The sequence below is a fragment of the Equus caballus genome, chromosome 4 (genome assembly GCF_041296265.1).
Source record: "Equus caballus isolate H_3958 breed thoroughbred chromosome 4, TB-T2T, whole genome shotgun sequence".
In the NCBI taxonomy this organism is placed as follows: Eukaryota; Metazoa; Chordata; class Mammalia; order Perissodactyla; family Equidae; genus Equus; species Equus caballus.
This window is the reverse complement of record NC_091687.1, coordinates 42,679,964-42,702,131: the sequence shown is the minus strand read 5'-3', so window position 1 is coordinate 42,702,131 and position 22,168 is coordinate 42,679,964. Positions and strand designations below refer to the sequence as shown.

Sequence of the window (22,168 nt, the reverse complement as noted above, 5' to 3'; positions counted from 1 at the left end):
CCAGAGAAACTAAGGAATAAGAGACAGACCTGGCCCAGAGATGCAGCACAGAACAGAGAATAAATGCAAAAGGAGAATCTGAGGAACATTCCAAAGAGAGAAATATACACTATAGTTAGATATATAGGTAAAATAAATGAAAGAATAAAAAGATAACTAGAAAGTTTTGTATCTAAAGTAATGAAAAATAGGGTCAACAGAAAAAACAGATTGTTTAGATCAAGGGAAAGGAAGAAAGAAAAAAAGGAAAAGAAGAATTCAATTTCTTTTATGTTGAATTTGAGATGAAAATAAGATATATTATATAAGTGATATAAGTGAATAGGTTCTACATGCACCAAGACTAGGGGATGAATTTGGGAGTAGTTTCTATAGAGTCATTTAAAAAACCAGCTCATTGGCTGAATACAAAGGAGTTCAAGAAGCTAACTTTGGGAGAGAAGCATTCTTAACAATACAGGATTAAAAAATAGGAGGAAAAGGATGTCTATAGAAGGAGAATCTGGAAAACATCTCTCTCTCACACACACATATACACACAAACCAACAAAAAACAAAACCAAGGAAAGAGGTATGGATCTCATGAGAAATAAGTAATTACGACACTGAAAAACTGAAGAAGATTAGGTCTAAGAAAAGGTTACCAGACGTCTCAAAAAGTAGCTAATAATTTTCAAAGCAAGGAATTGGACAGGAAACAAGGACAGAAACTAAATACAGAATTTGACTGGTTTAAGTTTAGAGTTGCACTTTAATTCTGTTACTGTACTGGATAACTTTTGTCATCAGATTGGAGGAGTAGGAGGAAAAATTCCATGCAGTTAAGAATGAAGACAGGATGGGGCCACTTATTTGTGGAGATTAGCACTAAAAGAACAGATGCTAACACAGTGGTAAAAAATGTAACAGGAAAAAGCAAACAAAATAGTTTACAAAAAAAAAATACAGGTGTCCAGTAAACATCTTAAATTTCTTAATAAGAAATTAAAAAGAAATTAAAATAACATCTCACTTATGAGATTGAAGGTTTTATAACGCAATATTCAATCTTAAAATGAGGGCGCAGAAGACTACTCTTTGACGCTGCTGGGGGAGTACAAAGCAAACCACCTTTCTGAAGGACAGTTCAGCAATGTGTTTCTAAAGCCTTTAACATGTAATGCACTTTGACACAGTAATTTCACTCCAAGAAAGTAAGTTCAAAGGAATAATCAGATACTCACAATGATTTCTGATCAATGTCTTAAAATGTACCAGTATAACAATATGTAAATATTCACATATATAATACTACAGCATAATGTATCCTTAAAGTCTGTTGTAGAAAAGTATTTAATGATGTGTTATGACATGATGCATTATTTAAGTAGAGGCTCTAGAGTCAGATATCTTAGGTTCACCGCCAGACTCTGCCCCTTACTTGCTGTGATTATATAAGAGGAGCCTCTTTATACGTAAATATAGCTTCTTTATACGTAAAACAAAAAATAATGATAAGACGTATTTAATCGGGGCTATTACCAGGATTAAATAAGAGACAAAACAGAAAGAGCATGGCATATCACCTAACATACAGTAAGCACTGAACAAGTATCATCTTGATGAATGAAAAGTATAAAACCCCACAAAACTATACATTCAATTGATCTTAATTTTGGTAAGTGAAAAAAAGGCATATGCACAAAAAAAATTCTGAAAGGAAATTCACCAGAATTTTAATAGTGGTCAACTCTAGACTGTGGATTTACAGAAGGTTTTTATTTTCTTCTTTATATTTTTCTACATTTTCCACACTTTCAACCATGAATATGTATTACACTTATAACTTCAAACTATTCTCTAAAACTAGCACATACAATTGATGATAACATTTTACAGTGACTGTGGAAATAGTCTAAAAAGTTGTCCTTTAGACGGAGCCATTACAAGCACTTGTTCTTTATTAAAGACACATACGTGCATAACCATGAAATAACTAGACTAAAAGTTCCGGACTTAAGGATCTATAATCTATAACCCAAAGTCAAAAAAGACATTTTCTCAAAAAATCTAAGAGACAGGGGGAATTAATACACGATTTTTTTTTTTTTTTTTGAGGAAGATTAGCCCTGAGCTAACTACTGCCAATCCTCCTCTTTTTGCTGAGGAAGACTGGCCCTGAGCTAACATCCATGCTCATCTTCTTCTACTTTATACGTAGGACGCCTACCACAGTATGGCTTTTGCCAAGTGGTGCCATGTCTGCACCTGGGATCTGAACCGGTGAACCCCAGGCTGCCGAGAAGCAGAACGTGTGAACTTAACAGCTGTGCCACCAGGCCAGCCCCAATACACATGATTTTGAGCTTTTGTTTTTCAACAGAAACTTTACAATACTCATCATATCCAATTAACTCAAATAATCAGAAAATAAAACAATACTTATAGCACTTCCTAATTTTCTTAATTCATCTGTGTACATGTACTTCTGTTCATGCACACCCATGTGTCTGAAATGAGAAAAAAATTCTGGAAAAAGTACTAAAGGGGGAAAAAAAAGTGTCAACTTAGAATTCTAGACACTGAGAAAATATATTTTAAAAAACAAAGGTGAGAGGATGGCCCCATGGCCTAGTGGTTAAGTTTGGCATGCTCCGCTTCAGCAGCCTGGGTTCAGTTCCCAGGCACGGACCTACACCACTCAGTGGTGGCCATGCTGTGGTGGTGACCCACATACAAAATAGAGGGAGACTGGCACAGATGCTAGCTCAGGGCGAATCTTCAAAAAACTTTTTCAGACATACAAAGCTGAAAAGATTCATCACCAGCAGACCTGGTGATAGAATATTAAAGGAAGTCTCTCAGTGAGAAGAAAAATGATACTAGATGGAATACAGATCTCCACAAAGGAAAGAAGAGCACTGGAAATGGTCACGGAGAAGACAGAAGAGGGCCACACTAGCTTTAAAGTACTCCAAGCAACAGGAACAGTGACAACGGATATTTGGCCAGATTTGCTCTCTGCTTTCATAGCCCAGTGTAATAAAGAGGCATCTCATGATTAAACACACGTTCCTGAGCCTACGTAAGTCTTCCTGCCTGCCTCAATACAGACAGCATTAAGGGGATGAAGAGAGCTCAATATTACTTGATTATTATTTTCATTAAAAGAATATTTATTTTAAAAACTTTTTTCTCATTTGAAAAATGATACATTCATCAAAGAAAAAATTTAAAAATCTGGTACACAATTGGAAAAAAGCACATAAAAAGCAACTTTAACTTTACAAAGAGAAGGAGGGAGGGAAGTTCTATGGGGTTTGCTATTTTATTTGAGTGGTATTTTAATTTATCTTTTTATAGAGACAGACTGTGTAGTGATTAAGGCGGAGACCAACTCAAAAAATGGTGAAAACAAGTAGCAACAGGAGGAGAGGTGAAGGGGCCTGAACAGAGGTTAAGAGGAGTAACACTGGTTAAAAAACGACAGCAGATCAGCTTTACTGCCGCCACAGACTGACTCTCCAACCCACTAGATCATGAGCCAGAAGGGTGTTTAACACAGAAATGGTTATTGTAGTGGGGAAAAAGTTTTCTGGTGTCTGTACTCACTTTGCTTGAATCTCTTACCCTGACAGAGGATAACTTTTCGATGCAACCCCACAGAATAGTAACACTGATCTCTCTCAAACCTTGGCTTATAATTAGAAGCACAGAAAAGACAAGGGATGAGTCCTGGTTGTAAAAACTAAACGGACAGCTCTCTGTATCAGGCAATCCTAGAATACAAAAGAATACAGACAATCTGGACTTTCTAAAAATGTTCCAGATGAGCAGAGGAAATAGCCTGTTTTTCCCTGGAAACATTGTCTGCTGGAGTAGATTTTATGGGAATGTACCAGGCTAGTTTGTAAAAGGCATCTCATCCTGGCCATTTCCTCAATCGGTTCCATGTGCTGATACACACTAGCGTGCAATATGACTGCCCTTCAGCCTCAGCCTGGTATTTCAGATATCCCTCAATTCTGAATCTAAAAATCAGAATCAATAGGGGTAAGGCTAATAAAAATATATAAGTTGGACCATTCTAGGGTTTGTTTAATGTTATTGGATAGTTATTCGTTGACCTGATGTATCTGGGAAAGGGAAACAAAAATAAAAATTCTACCCCACAGGTCTTATATAAACAAAGCAACCAACGATGAATGAAAGGGAGACCAGCTGGAGCAACATTAACAAACTCTGGACAACAGAGAGTCTTCTCCAAAACACTAGATAGTGAAGTTTTAAATGTATATGAAAATACATATCAAAGCAGTAATATCCCAACTCTCTAAGAGGTGAACAAGCAAAATATTTGATTAGAAGAGTGACACAAGGGCACGTGCACAGAGAGGAAACCATCAACTAAGGAACGATGACAGACAGACACAGTTACAACAGCAGTTTCCATTCAGGGTTGACTGGGCTGGAGGGTACCTCAGGGGCACAGATGGCTCCTGCAGGATGGAGAGTCTGCTGCAGGGTAAGCTTCAGAATAGGACTCTACCTGGTTTATATATCAGTGTTACCCAAAAGATGGTCAAAAACAATTAAAATCGTCTGAAAACCAACACTTGAATGAGGATAAACTACATAGCACCTTAATTTCATATTTGATAGCTTTTCCAAAAAAAATTGAAAAGGACAGTGTTCTAAAATGAGGATATGCAAAAGCTTGAGAAACAAACACAGGAGTCATAAACAAAGGAAATCCCAAATGCATTTTTAATTTGCCTCTTTAGCATAGCATTGTTACTATCTTTTGTCAGGTATAATCCACGTAATTTATTCCACTATCAGTGTTATTATAAAAGGCACTTTGCTTTGTAGACTCATTAAAGAAGACTGGAGAAATAATTAGTGTGTTAAAATGTCCCGTGCACAATCATAAAATTTATGGCAGCAAAAACTAGTGGTTAACATATTTAATATTATTTTACTAAAAATTTAGAACTAAAACAGAAGGTGGAAATGGCTATCACGTCACTCAGCTAAATTACAAGTTAGCCCGTAAGAGGCAGAGTAACAAAAAAGAAGGGAAGAGAAGAGAAGAAAAAGAAAAACGTTAGGCCCAAGTAAATGTTTTGAAAGTGATTAAAGCACAAGTATTCACTCATTCAACAAAGGTTTAGCGAGCACCCCCCACATTTAGGCATCATATGAAAAGGTACAGACAGACAAGCAGAGCTTGACAAAAGAAAATTAGAATGTTGGGCGTAACATCAAAGAATAAGGGAGACAAAACTTTTTGACTATATTGGATGACTCAGAAGGTAAACAGTCATGGCAACATTTTGAAAGTACTCAAAATATGGTGAGAGTTTATGAGACATTCAGAAGGGGTAAAAGCAATCACAGCAATTAACAGCCTTTTTGTGTGGAGGTAAGAAGGGGGAGGAGGGAAAAAAGAATTTTCTGTATACCTCTGTTTATTTAACATCCCTTGAAGGAAGTGTGACCAAATCTGAGATGGTCAGAAAACTGAAAAATCTGAGATCTGAGAAAACTGAAATCGTTTTCTTAAATAAGGAAGAGTTATTAAGAAACTAAAACAAGCTAGAAAGGTATACCACAGACTCGTATCCTTTTACAGCTATAAGAAAGCATAATGGACATCTAATCCAGAACTTTAATTTTGTCCACAATTGAGGTCTGAAGAGTAACTTTTCCGAGGTCACACGGTGATAACTTTATTATTTTTAGTTGTAGTTTAAAACAAATAAGCATTACAGAGTTCCATAAAAAATTAAGAATTCCATATTAACTGAAATCCAAAAGAATACAGACTAGAGCCATTCAACACTTTGGTGTGTATTAATTATAGATTTTATGAGAGAGAGAAAGAGATGGAGAAAGACAGAAAGAGAGGTTGGGGGAATGAATACATAGAAAACATATCCACACAAGAACAGCATCATACTAATCATACTGTTTTGTAAATCCTTAATACAAAGTTTTTCTATATCAATAAGTATACACAACATAACTTTTAAAAAATTATTATTGACTGGAGCAACCAACTGTTCCTTTTGTCATTTTTTTATACTGATACCTTCTAAATAGTAAATATTTAAATATTGTCCAAATGAGCATGCCAGTAATAGTGATAATAACAATAATTTAAAAGATGCAAACATTGCCATGGGTCTAACAATAAGATCACTTACTTTTAGATATATGTATATATCCTCAATTTTCATGCACACATAAAATGAAAGGTATGGATTAAAAGATCTCTGAAGTCCCTCTGGCCTCCAAAATTTTATGATCCTGTGCATATTTTATACAACTTTCTGTAGTTTTTCATAAGACTTCCTGTAATAACTTTTTTTTTAATTTCAAGTTTATTCCTACTTCATTCAAGAACAGTTTCATACACAAAAAGCACTACAGAAGGTTTTTTATTTACATAAGCTTATTTAATACTTAGAACAACCCTGCAATGTAGGTAACATGAAAATTAAGTAATTTGCTCAATATCCCACAGCCACTAAGTAGAGGGCATGGGATTAAGACTCCTGGTCACACGATCCCAGAGATTCTGCTCATTTCAGTAAATCAAATTGCCTTTCTTAATATATTCACAGAGGCATTTATTAAGCATCTATTATAACAATAGCAGGATTACTACACTAGGTAAACATTCATTTAAAAGAACTGAGGAAATGCATGCTGGGACTGAAAAAGCGTATTTCTCATATTGGTGTAAATACTGACACTACATAGAAGAGCAAATCAGGAAATAGATTAACAGAAAACAAACCTACTTTTAAAATTTAAAAATGAGCAACGGAAAAACAAATAGGTCTGAGTTTAGAGCAACGGGAACCGGCTAGTGCTGAATGCAAAATTTTCTATCTTTTTGTTTTTTAATCAATTTGTATTTTGGTTGGGTTTGTGGCCATTTACTTAACAGGAATAGTTCATAATAAGGTAGTATTTTTTAATACTAACAATAAGAATTATTTCCTATCACCTTAGAATAACTTTTAAATCTTTCATGAAACAGAGAAATGATGCAGATTTTACAAACAAATTTTAATTCATTTGGAAGAAAGGTTCTAAATTAATAATGGGAAATATTTACCTCTACCATTATGTGTTTTTAGACACAACACATTTTGAGAAACATTGATCTCCAGAATTACCACCATCACACAACTGGAGTTCCTATGTTCCCTTCTACCTCTGTCATTTTTAGAAGTGCCAGAACAATTAGCATTTGTTTTGATATTTCTGAAGTAAAACCATATGATGATCTCCATAGTACATATTCTTAAATTATATGCACCCATGTTTCTGTCCACTTCCCACTAGACAGATAGATGAATGGATAGAGTCAAAGGTAGACAGATATAGATAATAGATCCATCCACCCATTTACCTAATATACATTAAAGAAAGCAGGTATTCTGCCTACATATCAGAAAGTAATTCAACTGTTTTAACATTTTCCACATCTGGGACACACTCTGAAATTCTGTCCTAAAAAATCAAAAAAAAGAAAGCTACTACTAAAAGAAATTCCAAGAAAAGTTTCCTAGAAGATTTTAGTTATTAACAACAGTAGTTTGCTTACCTGCCATCCCGTTGGGCAGCACCACTTTCTGTTACGGTCTTGACAAATATTCCCAGCTTTTCAAGTCCAGCGTCTGCTCCAACACCCATTCCAATAATACTTATACCAAGTCCATCCTCATCTAAGAAAAAGCAAAAAAATTCAACAACCTAAGTTTTACACTAGTTCGCAATTAGCTGGTGACTATTTGCTGATTTTAATTTTTTTCTTTTTGGACTATATTATATGCTTGCATTGGTGGACTTTTTTTTCTATGCTGGGGAGCAAGGTGTCAAATAAGACCCCCACCAAAAGGTTCATGAGTTTAGTTTCATTTTACTACTGCAGTTGGCTGTTCATTGTGATCCCAAGGTAATAATCTGAGTAATCAATCTGCCTTAAAACATAGCCTCTTTAAATACATAATATTTTAAGCACAAAAGCATACATATACATACATTATTTTAAATAAATGTGATCCTAACATATCTGGATTTTCCCCTTTATGTGGTCTTTTCTATTTTATTTGTTCCGTATCCCCATTGCTGTTAATGAGATGGTATGTGTCTTTTGGTACTTTCCTCTGTCCTATTATAAAAGCATATAAATCTATCAACAATATATTCATAAATATACATATATATGGCTTGTTTTTCCTTCCTATTTGCTTTATACTGATAAGATCATATTATACCTACTTCTCTATGCAGCTTACTTTTCTATTTCAATGATACTTCATGGATATCAACTTACATAGCCTTAAACCACTTCTAATAATCCCATAGTTCATGGGAAGATGTTATTATAACTTACCCAACCATTTTTATACTGACAGGAATTCACTTTTGTTTCCATTTTATTGGCTCTGTGAACAATACTGACAACACGTTTTTTAATTTACTCACAAATCATGTGTTTATCCCTATTTCCATCTGCCCTATCCAGGAACGTATATATTTTAACATCAATGAAATAAAACATACACTATTTTGCACTCCACATTTTTTGGTTAACATTCAAAATTATCTCCTGAAAGAGTCAAAGTCTTTGTAATCATGGTGTATTAGCTGCATAAAAAAACAGACACTAGCTAATCAACAGTGGTTGAGTATTAAAGGAAACCTGGCTCATGTACTCAACAGAATGCCTGATGCTTTTAAAAGACTTTTTAGCAATAACCTTTAACTTACTAGGTATTTTTAATTAGTAATCTTTTGTATAGGATTCATCTTATTGATTATTATTTGTCACCAAATTCTGCTTTAAGTATTTCTAAGTACAATTCATAATCCTACATCTTTATTCTACATATGTTTAAAAATACGTCATTTGGTAAAAGTGTGATTTGTTTGCTCAGTTGTGTGCTAAAGAAAACTTGATATGGTATTCACCCTGGAGGAACTGTCTGATGTGATCTCCAGCTGAAGGTACTTCCTCATTGATTCTAAATATAGGTATTGCTCCAGTGTGAGAATTTTAATGTTGACTAATTTATGAGGATCATTGCAGACTTTCCTTCATTCCTCACATTTAGAATGTTTGTACACATTTATGATTTCCCATATTTATTTCATTCTGACTGTTTCTCTGGTATAGACACTCATGTCCATCAGGAGGCTTTCTCTAGCTAAAAATATTCCCATACTCATTACAGTTTTAGGGTTTCTCCCCAGAATGAGTTTTCTTGTGCACATGCAGATCTGTGCTGATGGCTCTTCCTCACTGGTTACATGTGTAAAGTTTCTTCTCTCCCACATGAATTCTCTTATGTGTATAACAGCTAGCTGTATGGCTGAATTCTTGCCCACATTCATCATATTCATAGGGTTTCTCTAGAGTGTGAGTTTGTTTATGTTGATGAAGGGACGAATGATGACCCAAAGCCTTCCCACAGTGTTTACATCCATATAAGGTTTTTCTCCCCAATGTGTTTGCTCTTGTGTTAAGAGATGATCACTGCAGACTCTTTCACATTGAATAATGCCATAGGGCTTCTCTCCTGCATGAAATCTCTGGTCTCTACTAAGTATTAGTTGAATTCTTGTTCACATTCATTGTATTTACAGGAGTTTCTCTTCATTATGAATTATCACATGTCGAGCCAATCTTGAGTTGTAAGTGAAACTTTCCCATGCTCGGTACATACACTCAAAGAGCTCCTCTCAAATGTGGACTCTGTGCTATCACGCCATTAAATAGTTTCTTCCTCCAAATATCCTGCATGAAAATGATGTCTTAGTTTTTAAATCCATTTTCCCTGCCTGGACTCAGGCTTTAGCAAAATTATCTTTCTTCCTTCCATAGCTCTTCTTATTGCTCTAACTGGTAAATTACTCAGATTTGCAGAGCTGAAAACCTGATTGTGGGAAAATCTCTTATTAGCTTGAGCCATCCTCAATTCCAGTGTAGACTAACTGAAAGACATGGTGATAACTGAAAGGCAACTAAAGGAAGAGTACAATCAACCCAGAGACCAGATAACTGATGCTCATCTCTGTACAGGTTTCTCTGAGAAATGTCAAGCATGGGTGAAGTCCAGAGCCACACACTTGAAGGCAACTGATTTTTGTGCCTGCACTGTCAAGAACCCAGCAGCCATTCTATCTTCATACTCTCCTAGAGACAAGCAGAGCACGAAATAGGCAAAGCAGCCAGGAAAAGCTGGAAGAGACTGTGACGCTGTGTTATTATGGAAGATGCTATCACCATACTCTGGAGCTCAGAGCTTAATTTTTCTCTTAGGAGAGAAGGTCATCTTGGTTTAGCATTCCCTCCTTGCTAGTGAGATTTGAGCTTCTATCATATGAGAGTGAGTTATTAGATTTCCTCTTCAGTAAACTGCCCGTTTTTCTACTGAAAAATTTTCTTTTTTCCTCATCATTTGCAAAGATCCTTAGCATAATATAGATATTAACTCCACATCATCTATAATGAAGATTTCCCTCCCCTAAAACTTATCACTTACCTATTGGCTTTGTTTGACAAAATTACCTCTAAAAACTTAAAATTTTAGATGATTAAATTGGTCCATTTTCTCTTTTATAACTTGTGGTTTTCCATTTCAGTTAAGCCCCACCTCCCACAAGCCTAGATGACAAATGTAGTCATAAATTTTCATCAAACATCTTTATTAATTTATTTTTAATATTTAATTATTTAATTCATGTAGTTACTTTTTATATATGATGTAATGAAGATGAAGGTGTCCAACTTTCGATTCTTCCAAAGAGATGCTGTTGCACCAGAACAATTTGTAAAACAACATTGTTTCTTCTAAATTAGAATATCACACATGTCATATATTAAATTCTCATGCATACTAACATCTTTTTCTGGATTTTCTACTTTGTTCCACTGATCAATTGCTATGTGAATACAATCTGTTCTAACTGTATAGAGGCTTTACATTATATGCAGATATTGGGAAATTAAATCCTGTCACAGTCTTCTCCATACCTCCCTTAAGTCTGTATTTTTGCATATAAAATTTAGTATTATACTATGCAATCCCCTCTCCCAACTCCACTCTGATCACAGTTCTATTTGAACTGCATTAATTTGTATATTGATTTATAGGTATCAGAGACACAGAATAGGAGAGACTTTCCTACACTAAGTCTTCTCATCCAAGAATATGGTACATCTTTCTATTTGCTTAGATCTTATATCTTTCAAAAAGATGTATGTTCTACACATAAATTCTATGTTTTTCTTAGTGATTAATTTAATAAGTTACTTTATTGTTCTGGTGCTATTGTAAATGAAATATCGTTCCTATTTTCATTTCCAGGTTATTAGTGTTATATTCACATTCACATATATTCATAAGAGGAAAAAACAATTAATTTTCTCATATATATATAAGCAAAAGCCTACTTTTCATCTACTATTTTCTATTGTTTATACTGATAATTAAGAGCATTCCAAATCTGACTCCTTTTTTTAACTGAAATATTCTTAGTGTTTTCTCAATTTAAAAATAAAATTCTCTGTTGGTATTATGATCTATAGTTTGTATCATATTTATGTTTCTATACACTAACAATGAACTATCAGAAAGAGATATTAAGAATACAATCCCATTTACAATTGCATTAAGAAGAACAAAACACTTAGGAATAAACTTAACCAAGGAGGTGAAAGACCTGTACACTGAAAACTCTAAGACATTGATGAAATTGAAGAAGACACAAATAAATGGAAAGATAGTCCAAGCTCCTGGATGCAAAGAATTAATATTGTTAAAATGTCCATACTACCCAAAACAATCTACAAATTCAATGCAATCTCTATCAAAATTCCAATGACATTTTTCACAAAAATAGAACAAACAATCCTAAAATTTGTATGCATCTACAAAAAACTCTGAATAGCCAAAGCAATCTCAAGAAAGAAGAACAAAGCTGGAGGCATCACACTTCCTGATTTCAAACTATACTACAAAGCTTTAGTAATCAAAACAGTATGGTACTGCCATAAAAACAGATACACAGATCAATGGACCAGAGTAGAGAGCCCAGAAATAAATGTATGTATATTTGGTCAAGTAATTTATGACAAAGGAGCCAACAATATACAACGGGGAAAGGAAAGTCTCTTCAATAAATGGTGCTGGGAAAACCAGACAGCCCCACACAAAAGAATGAAACTGGACCACTGTCTTACACCATACACAAAAAATCAATGCAAAATGGGTTAAAGACTTGAATGTAAGCCCTGAAACCATAAAATTCCTAAAAGAAAACATAGAGGATAAGCTCCTTGACACTGGTCTTGGTGATGACTTTTTGGATTTGACACCAAAGCAAAGACAACAAAAGTAAAAATAAACAAATGGGACTACACCAAACTAAAGAGTTTCTGCACAGCAAAGGAAACTTCAACAAAATGAAAAGGCAACTCACCAAATGGGAGGAAACACTGGCAAATCATACATCTAATAAGTAGTTAATACCCAAAATATATAAAGAACTCATGCAACTCAATAGCAAAAAACAAATTTGATTTAAAAATGGGCAGAAAGGGGCTGGCCCCATAGCATAGTGGTTAAGTTCAGTGCACTACAATTCAGCAGCCTGGGTTCGCGGGTTTGGATCCCAGGCACAGACCTACACCACTCATCAGACATTCTGTGGAGATGACCCACATATAAAGTGGAGGAAGACTGGCACAGATGTTAGCTCAGAGCTAATCTTCCTCAAGAACAAGAATGAAAAAAAAAATGGGGAGGAAACCTGAATAGACATTTTTCCAAAGAAAATATACAAATGGCCAACAGGTACATGAAAAGGTTTTCAACACCACTAATCATCAGGGGAATGCAAATCAAAACCACAAAGAGATATCACCTCACATCTGTTACAATGGCTATCATCAAAAAGACAAGAGATATCAGGGGAAGGGGGGTTGTGGGGTGGGCACAGGGGGTGAAGGGGAGCTCTTATGTGGTGACAGTCAAGAAATAATGTACAACTGAAATCTCGCATTGATGTAAACTATTATGAACTCAATAAAAAAATAATTGATATAAAAAAAGATAAGAGAGAAATATTGGCAAGGATGCAAAGAAGAGAACTCTTGCACACTGCTGGTGGGAATGCAAACTGGTATAGCCACTATGGAAAATAGTACAGAGATTTCTCAAAAAATTAAAAATCAAAATACCATATGACCCAGCTATTCCACTACTGGGTATTTATCCAAAGAAGTTGAAATCAATAATTCAAAGAAACTTACGCACCGCTCTGTTCACTGCAGCATTAGTCACAATAGCCAAGACCTGGAAGCAACTCAAGTGTCCATCAACTGATGAACGGATAAAGAAGACGTGGTATAAATATACAATAGAATACTACTCAGCTATAAATAAAAAGACAAAATCATCCCATTTGCAACAATATGGATGGACCTTGAGGGTATTATGTTAAGTGACATAAGCCAGACAGAGAAAGACAAACACTGCATGATTTCACTCATATGTGGCAGATAAACAAACACATGGACAAAGAGAACAGATGAGTGGTTACCAGAGGGGAAGGGGGGTGAGGGTGGACAAAAGGGGTAAAGGGGCACATATGTATGGTGACAGATAAAAATTAAGACTATTGGTGGAGAGCACAATGCAGTCTACACAGAATACTGATAAATAATGTATACCTGAAATCTCACAATATTATAAACCATTATGACTTCAATAAAACAATAAAAAAAGAAAAACAATCATACATACTGCTGCATGCAACCGTGGCTCCTTCATCTTTACTGCTGAGAAATATTTTATTGAACGGACATGCTACAATTTATATATGCTTTTCTATCACTGACAAATATTTGATTGTTCTAATCTTTTGCTATTATAAGCAATACAATAGCCCACAGCCAAATCCAGCTGTTTTCATATAGGCCATGAGCTAAGGATGGTTTTTACATATTTAAATGAATGAAAAATGTAAACATTATTCTTATGTTCTCTTTAACCTCAAATGAAAGAATCTTTTAATGAGAACAATTAGCCAGTCACGTTTAGTGCAATGACTTGTATTCTTTTTCTCCCAAACAATTTTATGCTTAATATTTACTTAGTTTTCAGCTCTTCTCCCCTCACCTTTGCTGTTTTGAACAAGTTGATCTTCATTTCTTTCCCTCCCTGCTAACTGGGAAGTATGTGGGTGATGTGTTCTTCAAATCCTTACATATCAGCAAATTTCTTTCTTTCACCAGGACAGGTAAATGCTCTCTGGGATGGATATAGGATTCGTGGATCATCATCCTTTTCTTCTCACCGGTGTGTGAAATTATATGTATGTCTCCTCACTTCCAGTGCCACAGATGAGAAGTCTGCTGCTAGTGTAATAATTTTGCCTTTGCAAATACTTTTCCTTCTTTGTTTGCTTTGATTTTTGGCCTGATTTGTAAGATTTTCAATTTATGTTTGAAGATTAGGATTTTTCGCAAGCTATGCCTAAGTGTGGGATTTTTTTTTTAAATCCTCTCACTCACAACCAATTGGCTTAGCCCTTTCAAATCTGAGGCTTCAGTCTTTTTTGAGTTCAGGAAAATTTCCTCTATTCTGTATCTAATATATCTCTCATTCTCTATTGTCTTTTTCCCTTCTGTTATCTATAATTTTTATTTTGGGTCTCCATCATGATTTTTCTTGGATTTTTGCTCTGTCTTTCAAGAATTAGTTTGGCATATTTCTTAGGCTTGATCTTATAGGTCATCAATATGAGTCTCGACAATAACCATCCATTCCTCTTCAATTCCTCTACTGAAATTTTTAATTTTAAAATCAATGTTTTTGTTGTTGTTAATTTGCTTAAGAATGTCTTTCATAAACCACACTTGAATACCCTTATTTGGTTTTTGTTTGTTTGTTTCTTCTGTGTTATTCAAGTCGTCACCTGTTCTGCTTTTTCCCAAAGCTCTGAGAGACGTGACATATTTCTGTTCATTGGGTCCTAGTCCAGTGCCCAGGTGTACATCTTACATGATGATAACCACAGCCGTCTCTGGTCCCATGGGTCTCCAGTTACTAGAGCAGGCAGGGCATGATTCTAGGGAGAGAAATCAGAGGTCTTCTGCTCCAGCTCTCCCGGCTCTCGTTTAACCCTTTCCTCTCAGAGATGAAGAGGATTCTACTGCTGTCATTCCAAAATCCATAATTTTCTAAAGGCCTGGCACTCCCCATATTTACCACACTTGGAGTCTAATCACGACCACTCTCCATCCACCAAAAAAATAAAAACAACCACGTGGGCCTGGCCGCGTCACCTAGTGGTTAAGTTCGGCCTGCTCTGCTTCGGCGGCTGGGTTCAGTTCCTGGGCACTGACCCATGCCACTTGTCAGCAGCCACCCACACACAAAATAGAGGAAGATTGGCGCAGATGTTAGCTCAGGGCAAATGTTCCTCAAGCCAAAGGAAGAAGACTGGGAACAGATGTTTGCTCAGGGTGAATCTTCCTCAGCAAAAAAATAATAATAATATAAAATAAAAACCACATGCCCGAAGCTCTCACTTACAGCAGCTCTCTGTGGGCTCTCACCTGCACCAGCCACTGCAGAAGTACCAACAAAACATTAGGCCTCACTCATACCTTCCTAGTCCTAGTCACCATCCCAGCCAACTAAAGTGGATGGGTTTCACTTGAAAGTGGAAGAGCAGACGGAGTCTTTAATTCACCATCTATACAGAATTCATATCAACTATTTATAAAATTTAATAAATAAAACCTCCCATGAAATCCTTACTAAAAAGGATTTCCTTACATATCCAATGCTTACCAAAAAAAGACTATGCTTAGGAAAAATAAAGTCATTTCCGTTTTATTAACATGTCGATATAATGACATTATAAACATTGTAAACTCATATACCTTTCTCTAGTTCCACTGGGAAGAGTTCCAGCTTTTCTACACGCTTTTCGAGTTCATACTCAGCTGAAGCAGCCACAGGGTCAACTTCATCATTTCTCCTGTCATAGTCTTCATTGGAGTATGTGCTGAAAACCTGTAATAAGAGGTCAACAAAAAGATGATAATCCAGAAAAGACAGCTTTCCCAAGCAAAAAAAGTCTGTTAAGTATCCAAAACTACATTAAGTTAAAAATTTGGAGGATGAATTTCTTCTAAACAACTGTTCTGTCTTTAAAATCAATTGAGATGTTAAGAAAAGGAAAACTGAATCAGAACAAAACTAACTAATTTAAAAAAATGTTTGAGTCATTCTACCACTTTTAATAATTTGAGAGACAACTGTAGCCACAGAATACATTATTTAGACAGGAATATTCACTTTTTATAGAATTAGAATATACCATATTAGCTGCAATACTCTGTTGGTTCCTAATGAAACTAAGGTAAAGCATCCTGAAGCTCCCTAAGCAAACAGATTTGAGCCTGTTTCATGCTATGACCTCTACGAACTCCGACGCTGTCATGTGTCAGCACTATAATTATATTTCAATCATAGAATCACTGAAACTGATTTCTATTCCACACGGTACTGGGCTGCACTAAGCTCTCATTTGTCATCTCTCATTTTACTTGTATGCAGATTTAAATTAAATTTTCATTGAACCTTTCTGTGAAATAATTATCAAAATATTGCTCAAGAGCTGCAGAACAAATAAGATATTGCCAGCTCTTTCTTTCTGACCTAAATCACTCTAAAGACTACTAAATGTTGCCTTCAGCAGTGGCTATAGGAAACCTGACTGTCCTTATTTCTACTGAAATATTTGTTTTATTCGAAAAGTAAGTAAAAACAGGTATACAGCCCCTCTCTTGATATATTGAAGAATATTTAAAATAACAAAAGAAATGTATAATTCATCAAGCCCAATTAATACGTATAATAAAAACTGACATTTTCATTTAAATTCAACAATTATTATGCATCTAAACTGTGCCTGGAAAAACTCTGTAATGTCTCTAAAAATCTTAAAATCTAGGAATAGTCTTTTAAAAATTATAAATAAGAAGCTATAATAAAAACAGAAAGCAGAACAGAAGGTCAGAGATGAAAGAAATCAAGTCTATTGCCTACAAAGCTGGCCCTGCTAGTCCAGGTGTGCTTTACATTCGTATTACTAGAAATCTGGCAACTCTTGTATGCTATATATAGTAACCTAGAAACCAGGAACACATATGACATATACAGAGGCAGATGTAGTGTGGTTCTTAATGGTATATACTTCTGAAAATATAAGATTTGTAGCAGAATGGACACCCTTTTTTCTTCCTGACTCTCAACATGTTTTCATAGCCTCATCCCACACCACCGCATTTCTCTACCATAGTAAACATTACTGCATCAAAATGCACATTTCTAAACTACAGGATTTGTACCTTTTCTATTAATCTTTTCATAAAATATGCTTCCTATGCACCTTCCATAGAACCATCTACTATTTTTCTTAAATTGTCAGATTTATGACTTTCTTTTAGACAGCCCTTTTGATCTTTAACTTCCCTTAAACTTTGTGGTAATCACTTATTCATATTTATTCATTCATCAGAAATTTACAGAGTACCAACTCTACGCCAGACATTGTGCTCAGCACTGGCAAAGGCAGTGACAAGCAGCTGATAGCTTAGTAGGGACACAGAAATCAAAATAAACAACTACGATAAGATGTGATAACTGATCTAACGGAGGAATATATCATGCAATGTTTTTTTTGTTTGCCTGAGAAAGGGAAGAATTCCACAGAGGGGAAAATATTTGAGTTGAGCCTTAAAAAATAAACAAGGATTCATATATTCAAGTGTACAAGAGGTAAAATGTATATGTCAAACATAAGACCCTAGACAAAAATAAAATCTATACAAATATCTTTTGGAAAACATCAACAGTTGAGTAAACTACAATGCAACAGGCCCAGGAGAGCAAACTTTAACAACATACAAAAAAAGATATCTGGATCTGGAACTTACATGTCCTGAAAACTACTGGCAGCTACGACTGGAAATTATTCTATTAATGTTTGCCACTTGCCTACTTCTGCTTATAGGTCCAAGTGTATGACTGCAGAACAAGGATTTAAACAATATTCATTCTGGAACATAACTCAATTTTGCTACCACATAGTAAGTATATAAATAGATATAGTAAGTATATAAATAAATATGTGTGTATATACATACATACATGTATATATGTGTGCGTGTGTGTATTTATACATAAAATGTAAGTAAGGGAGAACTGTTTCAAATAAATTCACACCTTCCTGACTTTTTTCAGGATCCCAAAACACTCTGCTATCAAATGTTCTTCCCAATCAAGCTGGTTTATGAAGTTCATTTGAGGCTATGCTGAAATTAAACAAACAAAAAACTATATGACTACATATTGGAAAGTGGTACTTCGAATAATTTTTGAGGCATCTATCAATCAGATGACTATATCACCATCTCATTCTGTAGAAAAGAAATAATTTAAGATACTGTTCATCTTTCACTTGGTCATAGTCTGGTAAATTGTGTGGGCACATAGGAAAAACCTATAAATAACTGAAAAAGAAAAACCAGAATTCATTATTTGCAGATTAAGCTATTGTTTACTTGTAGAATTCAAGACATTTAACAGAAAACTATTAGAACTAATAAGAGTTCAGTAAAGTAGCAGAATAAAAAAACCAATATTAAAAAAACCCACAATAGCTTTAGAAAATATAACAGAAAGATGAAAAACTATAAAATACCCAGGAAATACTGATTATAAGTGTGCAAAGATATCCTTCTCTATAAAACTTAACCGAAAAATACAAAAAGTCCTGAATAAGTATAATGCCATACCGTTCTCCTCGATTAAAATCCTCAATATTGTAAAGACATCTATGGTCCTAAATTATTGTAAATGTCAGTTTGCCCCAATTTAATTTATGAATCCAGGGCATTTAAATTTAAAATCCCACACACATTTTTCATGGAAACTAACAAGCTGCTTAAAAAAGAATAATACGGATGGAAACAGATCCTATCAGATATCAAAACACACAGTAAAACATTTTTTAAAGCAATATAGTTCTGGCCCCAGGGAAGATCTATTTTTGTACTCTTTTCTGTTCCACTCCTCTACTTTTCTATCCAAATTAGTTAGGGTGGCCTATTCAATAAATAGGAGAGAAGGAAGAAAATATCCACCTGAAAAAATATTCCTATCTCACATCATTTACAAAAGTAAAATTCGGATTGCTTAAGAACAAAAAAAAATCATAAACCATAAAAGTACGGAAAGAAAACATGAGACAATGTTTAATAAGCTAGAGAGGACCTTCCTACAAAATCACAAACCCAAGAAATCCTAAAGAAAATGAATAAACTATTTGATTAAAAATCAGTGCTAAAAACTTCTAGACAACAAAATATCCCATAATGTATTTATAAGAAAAGTCAAGTACTAGAAGAAAACAGTACTAAATATCAAGATGAAATATAAATATACATAATATATAAAAGGTTTTATCAACTCAAATATTTGCATATGTACGTCGGGAAAACGAAATTAATGAGAATTCAACAAAGAAATACTAATGTTCAATAAATGATGTAAAGATGCTCAACTTCATTAAAAATTAAGAAAATGTAAATTACAACAAGGAAATACCATGTATTCACTCAGAAGAATGGTCTAAAAAAACGACTGCAACATCCAGAGTTTGTGAAAATATAGGAGAAAGAGTACTCTTGGAAAACGAGGGGGAAAAGCATAATTTGAGAATAGCTATCAAGATTTTAAATGTAAATACCTTTGACCTAATAATGCTACATCTAAGTATTTATAGAGATACTTGCAAGTGTGCACAAAGATGTATGTGTAAGGAAGTGCATTACAGCACTATTTATAATAGCTCAAAGTGGGAAATTACCTAAATATCCACTGATAGAGAAAATGTCTTACTAAATTATGATACATACATATATGTAATTTTATGCAATGATTAAAAGATCTATCTCTGCTGACATGAAAGGCTTAAAGTGCATATAGTATTAAACCAAAAAAACACATTGCAGATATATATGTCTATATCTATCTGTATTTCTAATTAGCATGATCCCAATTTTAATCTAATTTAAGGACCTCTTAAATTCTCTAGCTATGAAGCTTTTGCCAAATTGTAAAACCACTCTAAGCCTGTTTCCTTATTTACAAAATGGCTATTATAATAATTATACCTACCCCATAAAGTTGCAGTGAAAATGAAATGAGAGAATCCACGTAATCGTGTTTGGCTTGATGTGAGGGGAAGGAAAGCCTTCCTAGGATAATATGAGAGAGAACAATATTCCCCTAGATACCTACACTTATCTCATACCCTTGTTTTTAAGTTTTGAATATTTCATCCACTATAATGCTTAATCCTCTTGAAACAAAAATTTGCTTAAGTAATTTGCTATTATAGTGTAGACTGGCCTGCCAAAATCCCTCCATGTGTCCAGAGCAAGGCGCTATCATTACACACTGGCTCATCACCAGCCATGCTTTGTTTTGCCTTGCCCAGGAAGAACTCAGAGATGAAAGGAAACTGACCTCAGTAAATACTACCCTTTCATCAATATAGTTTTCATTCTTGCAACATTCTTACAACAGTTCTACCATCTTTATTTATATTACCATAACTGTAATAGAGATAGTTAATCAATCAAATAATAATCAGAGCCCCATCATGATATTACTGCAATGCAAAAAACTCGAAAGGCCAACAGCATCCTGGGCCTCAATATTCGATACCATCAAGATATATATATTTAGTTCAGTCACCTTCACGTTGTTCCTGTGTTATTTCACTGAAAAAAGCAAACAAAAGGATGTTTAAATTTAAGACTTCTTGTTTCAGAGCCAAAAAGCGATATTCTGTTCCTTGATCAAAGGAAACAAAACAAGACCTTATTCCTTGCTTCACAGCAGAGGCAGGCTTTTAGAGGTAACAACTTTACAAATAGTCAGCAACAACATTTCTGACCCAGCAACCCAAGGCTATGAAAAACAAATAAAGTTAAAATTAGCTTTTTATAAGATTTCAACTAGAATCATTCTTTTTCACGTTTCTGGTAGTTTGAGCTCCAACACTTTTTCAAAACAACACTTTTTCAACAATAAGAAAAAAAACTTATTTCCTTTACTTCCTTATGACACATTTTCTTTAATCAATGCAGATCAAAATAAAATCAGGATTTTCTGTAAATATTGACTGGGAGGAATCTCCCACAATGCTTCCACGAGGTCTCAGTTCCTCCTGTCGTCTGGGTTCCGCTTCATCTTCCTGACACATCAAAGATGGAAAATGTTCCAGGTTCTAGCACGCTGTGTTTCAGATGATGGCTTGGCACAGTGTGCTCCTGGAGATTAGCCAAGCATTCACATGCTTCCACAGACGGGCCCCACTTATCATAAGCTTCTTTGGCAGAACTCTAACTCACCTTCACATGATCTTAGTGGCTCTGCTAAACAGACTCTAAATTGAAACTAAAAGAAAGCATGGAGAAGACAGTCCACATCCTAAGGTTTTAAAAACAATTTGGCAATATACCATCCTCAGAAAGGAGGATCCTGACAACGTTAGAACTGTCATTACAACTGTCTAACGTTGTTAGAATAACATGCAACTTTAGCTTTCCTTTTCTTCCCCCAGAACAAAGGCGAGTTCACTATTTACAATAGTAAGAACTATAACTTCTCAATTACCTAGTACATGCCATGGAATATGTTAGGTTCTTGTTGCAAACTGATGTAAGCCAAACTGGAGTTCACAATTATCAGGCATTTGAGGGTAAACATTGGCAGTCTCCAAGATGAGGGCTTTCTGTTGCATATAAAAACACTGATGAGCAGGAAGGTGAAAAACAGACCCACAGCTCTATCTTGTAAGATCAGTAAAGTCCCAGATTTCTGTTCTTAAGCTACTATGACAAGTAACCTGCACGAAAGTGTACCTAAAGGAGTTGTGACAATATTCTACAGTAGGATGTCTCTAACCTTCTAATTGGATCATTCAACAGAATCCTACATATCAGAAAACAGGACCATGTGAGTCCTAGAGTTAGGTGCTACCCCAAAAGTTGTTTGCTTGCTGGTCTTGTCTGATT

The 22,168-nt window shown here is 34.9% G+C and overlaps 1 protein-coding gene across 26 annotated transcripts in view; it reads right to left on the bottom strand.

Annotated features, from left to right (window-relative positions):
* Positions 1–22,168, bottom strand: part of PPP1R9A (protein phosphatase 1 regulatory subunit 9A) — a 314,168-nt gene that overhangs the window by 126,938 nt on the left and 165,062 nt on the right. For all 26 annotated transcript variants that reach the window (XM_023639218.2, XM_023639228.2, XM_023639222.2 and 23 more), the window contains exons 3-4: positions 15,956–16,088; positions 7,601–7,721 (exon numbers count right to left, since the gene is read on the bottom strand). In XM_023639218.2, the coding sequence (XP_023494986.1) occupies positions 7,601–7,721; positions 15,956–16,088 (254 nt within the window). The remainder of the gene's footprint in view (positions 1–7,600; positions 7,722–15,955; positions 16,089–22,168) is intronic.